Source organism: Mastigoproctus giganteus, chromosome 1 (genome assembly GCF_048544385.1).
Source record: "Mastigoproctus giganteus isolate SK-2022 chromosome 1, ASM4854438v1, whole genome shotgun sequence".
NCBI classification, from domain to species: Eukaryota; Metazoa; Arthropoda; class Arachnida; order Uropygi; family Thelyphonidae; genus Mastigoproctus; species Mastigoproctus giganteus.
In genome coordinates, this window is record NC_143575.1 from 184,045,807 (window position 1) to 184,058,664 (window position 12,858).

The window sequence follows — 12,858 nt, forward strand, 5'->3', positions numbered from 1 at the left end:
TATATGTTCATCTGCTAATTCTTACCCGGTTATAATTTTCAATTATCATGGAAACAGTTCTTTGGATCATTGCCGATAATGTTGCACAGTCTTTTGAGTGAAGTGATACAGTATGGTTGGTTACTGCCTTGTTAAGTTTTTTAACCAACATATGAAATAAATAAGCATGATCTGGTATATTCACACCTGTGAAAGAAAATAAAAATGAAAATACAACCAAAAGTAAATTTTAATAACAATAAATTTAAGTGAAAGTATGGACAAGCATATTTAAACTCAGGATACACAATAATAATATGAAAACACAGCACTGTGTTTTTATATTATTATTGTGTGATAGTAAGTGTTTAATGAAAAGCAACTATATAACTGCTTGGAGGAGCTTAAAATTAAATTTAGGATTACATTTCTGAGTTTTAATACTTGTCATTTATGATGTACATATAGTATTAAAATTATGAATAAAATAAAACAAATTAAAATAATCAACTAATTTTAGGTTGTTTTGAAGGATATCTCATATAGTTTGAGGATTTATTTTTTCTGGAAATGAGGCTGCATGAGGAGAAGTGCTGGTTGGTTGTGCTGACTTCCTGGAGATCAGCAAGTAGACCAAAAGAAACCACACAGGATGTAACAAATGACTTTTAAGGACTCCCCGACTCACGTTAGTGCTACATTAGTTGCTATTTTGCACCAAGATTTGTTAGCTACTGACAAAAACCGAAGGCCAGCTCATAAAATATGGCATGCACTCCAAAAATCATCCTTAAATTTGTTTTTTTAATTTGTTTGATTTTATTCACTGTTTTAATGTTATTTATATATCATAAATGGCAAGAATTGAAATCCAAAATAGATCCCCAAAATTTAACTGTAAGCTTCTCTGAGCAGTTAACTTTTTTTAATTAAGCCTTTACCAATTATGCAGTATGGCTTTCTATATTATTAAGTAAAATTATAGGTATCCCTCAGTTAATACAGGAATAAGGCACCAAACAGCAGTAATGGAAAAGGAGAGTTATATTACAAGAGAGTTGGAAAATACAGAAACTTAATTTTTAAACAACAGAAATAAGAATAATTAATAATGTAAATTATATGTATAAAAATATGTATAGCCTATAAATAATCCAAATAGGACATCATGCCCATGATGTCTATTTCTACCATTAAAGTTATGCCACTTTAATGCTAGAAATTTAAGCAGAACAAGCACACACATTTCAATTTCACCATCAGCCTTTCTGATATAATGAAAAGTTGATTTATTAACAATATACTTGTATCAAAGGGAGAGAAGCAGTAGTTCCATTTGTTTACCATCTGGCTATCCTAAACCAATGCTGTTTCCAGAATGGTCCAAAATAGGGGCTATAATCCCCCATTATGATCAAAATAATGTGGATTTATTTTACTGCATGATGTACTCACCTCTATGATAGTTACACAAGTAGTAGTAATAGTGGCATGTGTTGCAAGAAAGCAAGTGAATGAGCTTATGCAGCACAAGCCAAAAAAAAAAAAAAAAAAAATCACACCATTCCCTCCAAATGCCTGTCCAGTTCCTCCTTAAATTTATTTAACCTATTAACTTCCATAACGACCGATGGGAGTTTGTTCCAGCAATTAACCAACCGCTGGCTAAAGGCAAATTTCCGCACATTAGTCTACATCTGTCTTTTCTTAATTTGAATTTATGCCCCCTTAGGTTCGTAATCTGAACAAGTGGAAGGATCCCATCAGAATTCAGCGTGCTCAACCCATTCAAGGCCTTATACACCTCAATCAGATCACGTGCAGGTACCTAGTCTTCAGCCACTGCAATTTGCAGAACTTAAGCCTCTCTCGGTAAGAGGATCCCTTCATTCCCCTCACCAATCTTGTTGCCCTTCTCTGTACACACTCAAGCAAATCTACATCCTTCCTAAAATGAGGCCTCCAGACCAGTACGCAGTACTCAAGGCGTGGCCTGACCATTGCCTTATACAGAGAGACAATCACCTCCTTTTCCCTGCTAGCAAAATTCCTATATATCATTGACAAAATCCCATGACCTGCCAGGCAGCCTGTCTGCATTGCTCAGAAAACTTCATATCTGACTGCACAATTACTCCCAGGTCTTTTTCATTTTCTACCACCATAAGTGTAATACCACACAGTTGGTACGTTTCACTGGGGTTACTTCTACCCATATGCAGTACTTTGCATTTGTCAAGGTTAACCTTCAGTTGCCACTTCTTAGACCATCTGCCCAAATTATCTAGATCCTCTTGCAATAGCACACTGCCATTACTGTCATTAACAACCCTGCCAACCTTTGTATCATTTGCAAACTTCGACACTAAGCCTGATATACCTTCATCAATATCATTGATAAATATACAAAACAACAGAGGACCCAACACCGAACCCTGTGGGACTCCACTAATAACATTAGTCCACGAAAAGCAGCACCCATTAATTACCACCCTCTGTCTTCTCCCACTCAACCATCCTTTTATCCATTGTAGCAACTTACCCTTAATACCATTCTGCTCCAATTTGTACAATAGTCTTCCATGCACAAGTGTCAAAAGCTTTCCTGAAATCCAAATATATGATATCAAAATTATTTTTTGCATCCAGTTCCTTTGTAACCACATCATAATATCCTCTCAAATTTGTCAGACAAAACTTTCTCTTAACAAACCAATGCTGTGTGAGAATTATTTCTGCAGTCTTGTCTAGATGATCCTGCAATGCATCTTTAACCAATGACTCTATTATTTTACCCGGAACAGAAGTTAAACTAACTGGTCTGTAATTACTCGTGTCACCCTTCAATCCCCCTTTGTGAATTGGGGATACATTTGCACATCTCCATGGGGACCTCCCCTGAGTCCAAGGATGCTCTCATAATTAAGGCTAAGGGTTTGCTTAGTTGCTTTGCCGCCTCCTTTAATATAACTGGATAGATCCCATCCACCCGAGGTGCCTTTCTTATGTTTAACTTCAACAATTTCTCCTCCACTTTGCTCTCAGTTATTACAAAATCATTAAGCACCCTGCTACAATTTGATAACCTTCTGCCATTTTCAAACCTTAATAACTCCTTGTGTGAATGTAGATGCAAAATACTCATTCAGTTTGTTTGCTATCTGAGCAGGATCATCAACAGTGGAACCATCGATATCAAGTGGACCAATCAGATTCATCCCCTTCCTTTTAGAGTTTATATGATTAAAGAAATCCTTGCTGTTTTTTATTTAATATCTTTTGCCAAAGATTTCTTTCTTTGTAATCTGCCTTCGCCTGCCTAACCTCCTTTGTGACTTGATTACAGACTAGCTTATATCTGCCATAGGCTTCTGAGTCGCTTGATAATTTATATGCATCCCATGCATTTTTCTTCTCTGTCACGAGTCTCATTAGTTCATTTGATAACTATTTAGCCTTAACCTTGAACAATATTTCTTAATAGGTATGAAACTTTTGGTAGCATCCACGATTAATTCCTTGAATGTTTCCCACTTAGAATTTACTGTTGGTAACATCGTCAGTTGATCCCACTGTACAGAATTTAAAAACTGTCTGAGACCACTGTACTAATCTTTATGGAAGCAAAATCCTTTTCCTTTACCCCTGATGGTAATTATATCTTTAAGTAAATCCCACATCAATACACTGTGATCACTGCCACCTAGTGGTTCCTTTATCTGCAAATTCTTAATACATGAATGATCACTGCTGATAACCAGATCAAGAGTATTACTTTCTCTGGTTGCCTCTCGAACATGCTGCTGCAGAAAACAATCATCCAATAAATCCACAAAAGTCTGACTAGTGTGTGAGTGACCAACCCACAAATTCCAGTCAATATCTGGGAAGTTAAAATCCCCCATTATAAGACATTCCGATTTACTAGCCCACTCTATTTCTCTGTACAATTGTTCATTGTACTCATTAGGCCTATAACACATTCCTACTCTTATTTTTGCTTTCGCAGTGCTTATGTCACACCAAACTGATTCAACAGTGCACTGTTCATCTATATCAACTAACTTCTCATGGATGCACTTCTTTTGATTTTATGTTTTTCTTAATTAACAGCATAACACCTCCTCCCTTCCTATCCTGTCTGTACACATTGTACTCCCCAAATTCCAGTTCTGCATTCCTTATATCTGTGTGACACCACGTCTCTGCTATCCCAACAATATCTGCCTTTGATGTCTTGATCAACACTTCAAATTCATCAAATTTATTTACTATACTTCTATCATTGGTATACATGCAAGTATACATGTACCTATCCTTATTATTAGTTACCCTAACACATCCCATATACCCACCTGTTTCACAATAACTGCCATCCGTCCCCGAAACCCCCAACACCCCTCGCTCCAGGTCGCTACTTATTCTAATAGAAGTTATGCAAGAATCACCTTCACCGGATACAATGGATAAAAGGATGGTTAAGTGCGAGAAGACAGAGGGTGGTAATCAATGGGTGCTGCTCTTCTTGGACTAATGTTATTAGTGGAGTCCCACAGGGTCAGTGTTAGGTCCACTGTTGTTTTGTATATTTATCAATGATATTGATGAAGGTATATCAGGCTTAATGTCAAAGTTTGCAGATGATACAAAGGTTCGCAGGGTTGTTAATGACAGTAATGGCAGTGTGCTACTGCAACAGGATCTGGATAATTTGGGCAGATGGGCTAAGAAGTGGCAACTGAAGTTTAACCTTGACAAATGCAAAGTACTGCATATGGGTAGAAGTAACCCCAGAGAAACGTACCAACTGTGTGGTACTACACTTAAGGTGGTAGAAAATGAAAAAGACCTGGGAGTAATTGTGCAGGCAGATATGAAGTTTTCTGAGCAATGCAGACAGGCTGCCAGGGCAGGTCATGGGGTTTTGTCAATGATATATAGGAATTTTGCTAGCAGGGAAAAGGAGGTGATTATCCCTCTGTATAAGGCAATGGTCAGGCCACGCCTTGAGTACTGCGTACAGGTCTGGAGGCCTCATTTTAGGAAGGATGTAGATTTACTTGAGCATGTACAGAGAAGGGCAACAAGATTGGTGAGGGGAATGAAGGGATCCTCTTACCAAGAGAGGCTTAAGTTCTGCAAATTGCAGTGGCTGGAGACTAGGCACCTGCGCGGTGATCTGATTGAGGTATATAAGGCCTTGAATGGGTTGGCAACGCTGAATTCTGATGGGATCCTTCCACTTGTTCAGATTACGAACCTAAGGGGGCATAAATTCAAATTAAGAAAAGACCGATGTAGAATAGATGTGCGGAAATTTGCCTTTAGCCAGCGGGTGGTTAATTGCTGGAACAAACTTCCATCTGTCGTTGTGGAAGTTGATAGGTTGAATAAATTTAAGGAGGAACTGGACAGGCATTTGGAGGGAATGGTGTGATTATTTTTTTATTTTTATTTTTTGGCTGATGCTGCATAAGCTCATACATTTGCTTTCTTGCATCACATGCCACTACTACTACTACTACCTCTGCATGCGGCTACTTTTAACCTTTTAGTCTGTGAATCCCCCCCAAGCTAGCAGTTTTCCGACCTACCTATCACTGCCTCGATAGCATCAGCAAATATTCTTGCACCCTTTCTATTTAAGTGTATCCCATCCCTGTAGAAGCACTCTTTCCTGTTAACTCTACTGTTAGTCCACCAAGGTTGAAAAGACCCAGAAAGAAGGAAACTTGAATGCAAGCCAGCACAAATTTTCCTATTAATAATTTCAATAGTTATTTTTTTTAAAAAAATCATATTTATTCAGTTTCATTCTTTTTATTTTTCCCATTTAATACCAGTTTTTGGACGTTTATAATGTGGTTTTCAATGAAAATAGAAATTTTGTTGCTGAGTCAAATATATATATATTAGAAAGATTTTATAACCATACAAATTTCAAAAATCAATTTGTCATTAATAGTGCACACTTTTTTTTATTTTTTTTTTTTATTTGTATGCTTAAGTAAAATTTCAGTTTGACATCAGTTTTCAAAAGTTTAACATGACTGCCAATTGATAAATTTTCTTGAATTTTTTTTGGGAGATGTAATACTGTCACAAAAAGAATATATAATAATTATTTTTTTTCCAAAAAAAAATTCTTTGTGATCAGTGCCCACTTTGGTTTAATTTGTGCAGAAAACAAAAAAGTGTACTCTTTATTGTAAAGGAGAATGTTTTCCACCTCTATAGACAGGAATTGCAGGAAGAACTGGTAGGCCTGGGTAATTGTACTTGGTAACTGAGAGATATATTCTTGAGGTCATTTAAGAGCTAAGGTGTAACATGTAGAGCCAATCTCAAGTGAAATAATGGTATAAATCATTTTCCCATTGCAGGTGCCAAACTATTAAAAAATATATTTCATTTTTCAGTTAATTACATCTTTTTTGTAGCTCAGAACAAAAAATTCAGGCTTCCCATCAATTATAGGTAGCATCATTTAATCCTATTTCTGATATCATGAAGGATTTTTCTTGAAATTTTGTGTTATGTGAAATACACATCAAAGAAAGATTTTGTAGATATACAATTTTCAAATAACAACCCATTATGAGTAGCACATGCTTTTTTTTTATTATTTATTTTGCCTACAAAATAACAACGGAAATAAAGGTTTCAGGTTAGATATCACTTTTCAGAAGTTTATAATGTGGCTGCCAACAGACTTTTTGTTGAAATATTGTTACAAGATCAAATACAAATCCTAGAAAGAAGATATGGCAATATTTTCAAAAAACAAATCTATATGAACTTACAGAAGTTATATGAACTAACATTTAATTTATTTTTTTATTCAGTAGGCGATGTGGGCAATATAAAAAAAATTTATATAAAGAGACTGCCAATACACACATTTCCTAGAAATTTTGTTAGCAAATGCAATACAATACTGAATAAACAAAGTATATATATATATATATATATATATATATATATATATTTTTTTTTTTTTTTTTAATGAAAAACAGTTCATTACAAGGAGTGCAAATTTTGTGTATTTTCTTTTCTAATCTCAATGTGAGAGCATGCAGATCCATAGATGAGCAAACAAGCTATGGCTACTGCATACTAACAGTAGTTTATTCATTACTATTAATGCATTAACCACAGGTACTTCAAAATTTCAGCAAATGAGATAGCTCTTTCTGAAGCCAGCCTAGTGAGAGTCACTCCCACTTTCTTACACAGGAAATAAACAAAAGCATTTCATTCTTGATCCAATGCTTTCCTGTTTCCTTAATAACTAACAGAGATTTGTAGAATTTTAATGGGGAAATTATAGAAAACATTTTGGTTGAAAAGTACTGGGAGTTTCAGCTAGATGGATTAGCATGAACCACATTGAGTGCCAAAGGATTAAAGTTTGATGATTCCCCACACACTGCTTTAGCACCCACCACCCGCAGAAAATCCTGGAACTGGCAGCATATTATTTTGAAATATGAGATTTTTTTGTGAACTAGTTTCCTTTACTTGTTAGTACAGGAAGTTTCAGCTGGATGGACTAGATGAATTAGCATGAACCACATTGAGTGCCAAAGTTAAAGCTTGATAATTCCCCAAACACTGCTTTAGCAGCCCCCACCCCCAGAAAATCCTGGAACTGCCCATGGGCTATTCCCCCACCACCCTTTACCAAGTTCGAATAAAACTCATTAGTATACAAAATTCTAATAATAGACTGAAATGACCTTCATATAAGTAAAGAAAAAAGAAAAAAAACTTTATTAAACACTATAAGAAGTAAATTTATGTACATCCATAGATGTACCAACCACTTCATAATTTAAGACAAATAAATAGTAAATGAATAATCATTTAATCATTTGAATTTCTGCTTAGTGGCATTTTGCCTGGCTGTTTAATAAACCAGCTCCAAGAAACTGATAAGTTTTTGAAGACTTTTGCCGTTTTATTGACTTAATTGTCATATTAAATCATACTCTATAATTAGCTTTATAGTCCTAGTCATGCTCATTATTTTTAATTTAGCTAGAGATTTTGAAGGTTACTATTTAATATACATAGAACCTTTGTTTCATTCAAATATTGCCACCATCATTATAGAGGTAGGAGAATTCAAATTTTTTAATTGTGGTAAATAGATAGCTTTAAAGTTCAAATCAATTAGTTTGGCATTATTTGGATAATTTTGTTATATATTATAATTAACTTATAACTACAAATCACTTGTTGGGCATATATCTTTTGTGTTTAGCTAAGGATATAACTAAATTAATATTGTGATCGCCACATGGTATAGCATAACATACATTCTGAACTTATTAGTGCAAGGTATAATGTAAAACTAGATAGCTTAATACATATCACTGCATTTAGGAATATATCAGCTAAGTGTAATATTGTCAATTAATTAAATTTATTAATCCTATTAATTCACTGTCAATCAATTAATTGTATTCTAATGGAAATCATGCCCCAGACTAGAGCAGCAAAGCAATGAGCACAAAGTAGCGGGAGTGCTGTGGCTTAGGGGAAAAAGCGAAGGGGGCAATTTTCCAACGCATCACAGCCTATAAAATTTTGCAACTTATGCAATACTTGTGGACCATATTGTACAAAAAGGATAAGGGGAATAGGAGCAAGGTATGTCTGACAAGGGCAAAGGTTGATGTAGAGGGGCAGAAGCATGATGTAGTAGAGCAGATAAGGGCACAAAAGGTGATACTGTTGTACATTTACTTAACAAGTACAAGTCAATGTTCAAAAAAAGTCACAAGTTAGGGTTAAATTTAAAAGTTTCTGCAAATCTGCCCAGACATGATAAGACGGAGTATATGATGAGTGCCTTGTCAATCAATTCAGCCCTGGACAGATTGTGCAAGACTCATGGGGAGGAATTTTTCACAGCATAGTCTGTGCTTGTTAACAGAAGAGACTGCTTCTACAGGATGTGATTCACACCTTGGGGGTATTCAAGACTAAAAGATTAACAGTAGCCACAGGCAAAGGTGAAAGTGATTCTTGCACTGCTTCTATTAGAATGAGCAGCAGCCTAGAAATCAAGGTGCTGAGGATTTCAAGGACACTGGGAGACATCGTGGAACAAGTAAATACATGGGTGTGTTAGGGTAACTAAGAGTAAGAACAGGTATGTGTATACCTGCATGTACACCAATGCTAGGAGTATAATAAATAAATTTGATGAATTTGAAGTGCTGGTTAACACATCAATTGTGGATACAGTAGGGATATCAGAGATATATAGTCACACAGATATAAGCAGTGCAGAATTGGTATGTACAGAAAGGATAGACAGGACAGGAAGGGTTATGCTGTTAGTTAAGAAACAAAACTAAGGGAGTGCATCCAGTTCACATGGGAGGACAGTGCAATGTTGAGTCAGTCTGGTGTGACATAAGCACTAGGAAAGCAAAAATGAGAGTAGGATATGTTATAGGCCTAATGACTCAAATGAGTATAACAAACAATTGTACAGATAAATACAGTGGGCCAGGAAATCAGAATGTGTTATAAGGGGGACTTTTAACTTCCCAGATATTGACAGGAACTTTACATTAGTTGAGGCATATGATGCAAGAAAGAAAGCTTACAACAGCATCAGCCAAAAAAAAAAAAAAAAAAACTCTTCCCATTTCACCCATATGTTCACTCCAAATGTTTGTCTATTTCAGCCTTAAAATTTATTTAAGCTATCAACTACAACAACAACAGATGAAAGTCTGTTCCAACAATCAACTACCCACTGGCTAAAGACAACTTTTGCACATTTATTCTACAACTGTCTTTCCTCAATTAGAATCTATGCCCCCTCAGGTTCTTAATCTGAGTAAACAGAAGTATCCCATCAGCATTGAGCATGGTCAAACCATTCAAAGCCTTATACACCTCAATCAGATCACCTCGCAGGTGCCTAGTCTCCAGATGCTGCAACTTGCACAACTTAAGCCTCTCTTGGCAAGAGCACCCCATTGTTCCTCTCATATTGCCTTTCTCTGTACTCATTTTAGCAAAACTCTAGAACCTTCCTAAAATGAGGCCTCTAGACCTGTATGCAGCCTGACCATTGCGCTATACAAGGGATAATCACCTCCTTGTCTTTGCTAGCAAAATTCCTATATATCATTGACAAAACTCCATGACATGCTCTGGTAGCCCTTCTGCACTGCTCAGAAAATTTCATATCTGACTGCACAATTACCCCCAGGTCTTTTTCATTCTCCACTTCCCTGAGTGTAGTATCACACAGTTGGTACATTTCTCTTGGGTTACTGCTACCCATATGCAGTACTTTGCATTCATTTGTCAATATTAAACTTTAGTTGCCACTTCTCAGCCCATCTGTCTAACTTTACTAGATCCTGTTGCAGTAGCATACTGCAACAACCTTTAACAGTCTTTAACAACCCTGTCAACATTTGTATCATCTGCAAACTTGGACATTATGCCTGATATACAATCATCAATATCACTGATAAATACACAAAACAACAATGGGGCCAGCACCGAAACCCTGGAGGACTCCACTAATAACATTAGTCCACGTAGAGCAGTGTCCATTTATTATCACTCTCTGCCGTCTCCCATTTAACCATTCATTTATCTATTGCAGCAATTTGCCCTTAATGCCATAACACTCCAATTTGTAAAGCAGTCTTCCATGTGCAACAGTATCAAAAGTTTTCCTGATATCCAAGTATATGATATCAAAATTATTTTTTGCATCTAGTTCCTTTGTGACCACATCATAGTATCCAATCAAATTGGTCAGACAAGACTTTCCCTTAACAAACCCATGCTGTGTCTGAACTACTACTGCAGTCTTGTCTAGGTGATCCTGCATCACTTCTTTAACCAGTGACTCCATTATTATCCCCAGAACATAACTTAAACTAAGAGGTCTATAATTATTTGTGCCACCCTTTGAGAATTGGAGATACATTTGTACATCTCCAGTTCACGGGGACCTCCCCTGGATCAAAGGATGCTCTCATAATTACAGCTAAGGGTTTGCTAACTCCCCTCACTGCCTCCTTCAATATAACTGGATAGATTACATCTACCCAAAGTGCCTTTTTTATGTTTAACTTCAACAATTTCTCCTCCACTTTGCTCTCCGTTATTACAAAATCATTTAGCTCCCGGTTAAAGTTAAGTAAACTTCTGTCCTCCCATTCCTTACAGAATTCCTCATGTATGAATGTAGATGCAAAATAATCATTCAGTTTGTTTGCTATGTGAGCAGGATCATCAACAGTCGAACCACCAACATCAAGTGGACCAACTTGATTCATCCCCTTCCTTCTAGAGTTTACATAAGTAAAGAACTTTTTGCTGTTTTTCTTTGCATCCTTTGCCAAGGATTTCTCATAATCTGCCTTCACCTGCCTAACCTCCTTTGTGACTTGATTACAGACTAGCTTATATCTGCCATAATAGGCTTGTGTCATGATAATTTATATGCATCCTACACATTTTTCTTCTCTGTCACAAGCCTCATTAGTTCATTTGACATCCGTTTAGGTCTAAATCTTGAACAGTATTTCTTAATTGGTATGAAAAGCCTAGTAGCTTCCAAGATTAATTCCTTGATCACTTGCACACTAGCAAGAATTCTGTGGTCTTATTGGATAATTGTTTTCTACAGCAGCAAGTTCAAGAGGCAACCAGAGGAAGTAATACTCTTGATCTGATTATCAGCAGTAAATATTCATGCATTAAGAATCTGCAGATAAAGGAAACACCGGGTGACAGTGATCGGAGTGTGAGGTGACTACAGCGGCCTCAGGCAGTTTTTAAATTCTGTACAGTGGGATCAACTAATGATGTTACCAACAGCAAATTTTAAATGGAAAGCATTCCAGAAATTAAACTTGGAAGCTACACTACACATTACTATACTCATACAGTAAACCTCGCTGTTCGCGGAATCTGTATTCGCTGTTTCGCGCTCACTGATTTAATATAAAATGAAACCTAAAAAAATGTGAATTTTAAATCGGCGTGAACATTTTCCGCCATAAAAAAACATGGGCGTGGCTAAAATCATCTTTCCCGGTCAAAACAGCACTCAGTGAGTGGGGGGAGAGGGGTGATAAAATCGCGAGCGTGGGTGTTTCTTGCTAATCCTTGTTCAGTATGTGTTATGTGCTTGTCATGGAAGGTTTCGTCGTTTGCTTTTAATTTATATGCTTACAAAAGTAAAAAATCTACCGTTTTGCAGTGTGTTAGTGTAAACAGACTTTTTCGAGTGTGTTAACAGAAGAAAGTGACTTTATTGTGGACAAATTCTTTTCTAACCCCTACAAAAAATATGGCTACAAATAACAAGGGAATTGTGAAAAGAACAAAGAAGGTGATGACATTAGCGAGTAAAATTGAGTTATTAGACAAAATTTCTAATGGTGAAAGTGTCTCGTCAGTGGCAAAACATTATAAAATCAACACGTCAACGGTACGATCAATCAAGAAATCGGAAGAAAAAATCCGCCGTAGTGTCCGTGAAAACGTGCTAATTGCTTCAAAAATTTGCTCTGTAACTTGTGATGTTAAATTAGAAAAAATGGACAAAGCTTTAAATCTGTGGATAGAAGACCGAACTCAAAATAAAATTCCCATAAGTTCACTCATCATTCGTGAAAAGGCAAAACACCTTTATCAACACTTTAGCGAAACTGGTGATAGAACTGATGGGATAAGTTTTTTTAGCTATAGCAAAGGCGCTGGATTGAAAGATTTGTTTGAAATTTCTAATAAATATTACATTTAATATTAAATTGTTTCTTATTTTCATTTCGATGCCTTATGCTTGCATTTCACTATGTACTGTCTATGTATACAGTCATATTA

The 12,858-nt window shown here is 36.2% G+C and overlaps 1 protein-coding gene across 1 annotated transcript in view; it reads right to left on the reverse strand.

Moving 5' to 3' along the window:
• Window positions 1-12,858, reverse strand: part of Orc3 (origin recognition complex subunit 3) — a 381,867-nt gene that overhangs the window by 269,382 nt on the left and 99,627 nt on the right. The window contains exon 5 of the mRNA XM_090390090.1: window positions 26-186. Within this exon, the coding sequence (XP_090246216.1) occupies window positions 26-186 (161 nt within the window). The remainder of the gene's footprint in view (window positions 1-25; window positions 187-12,858) is intronic.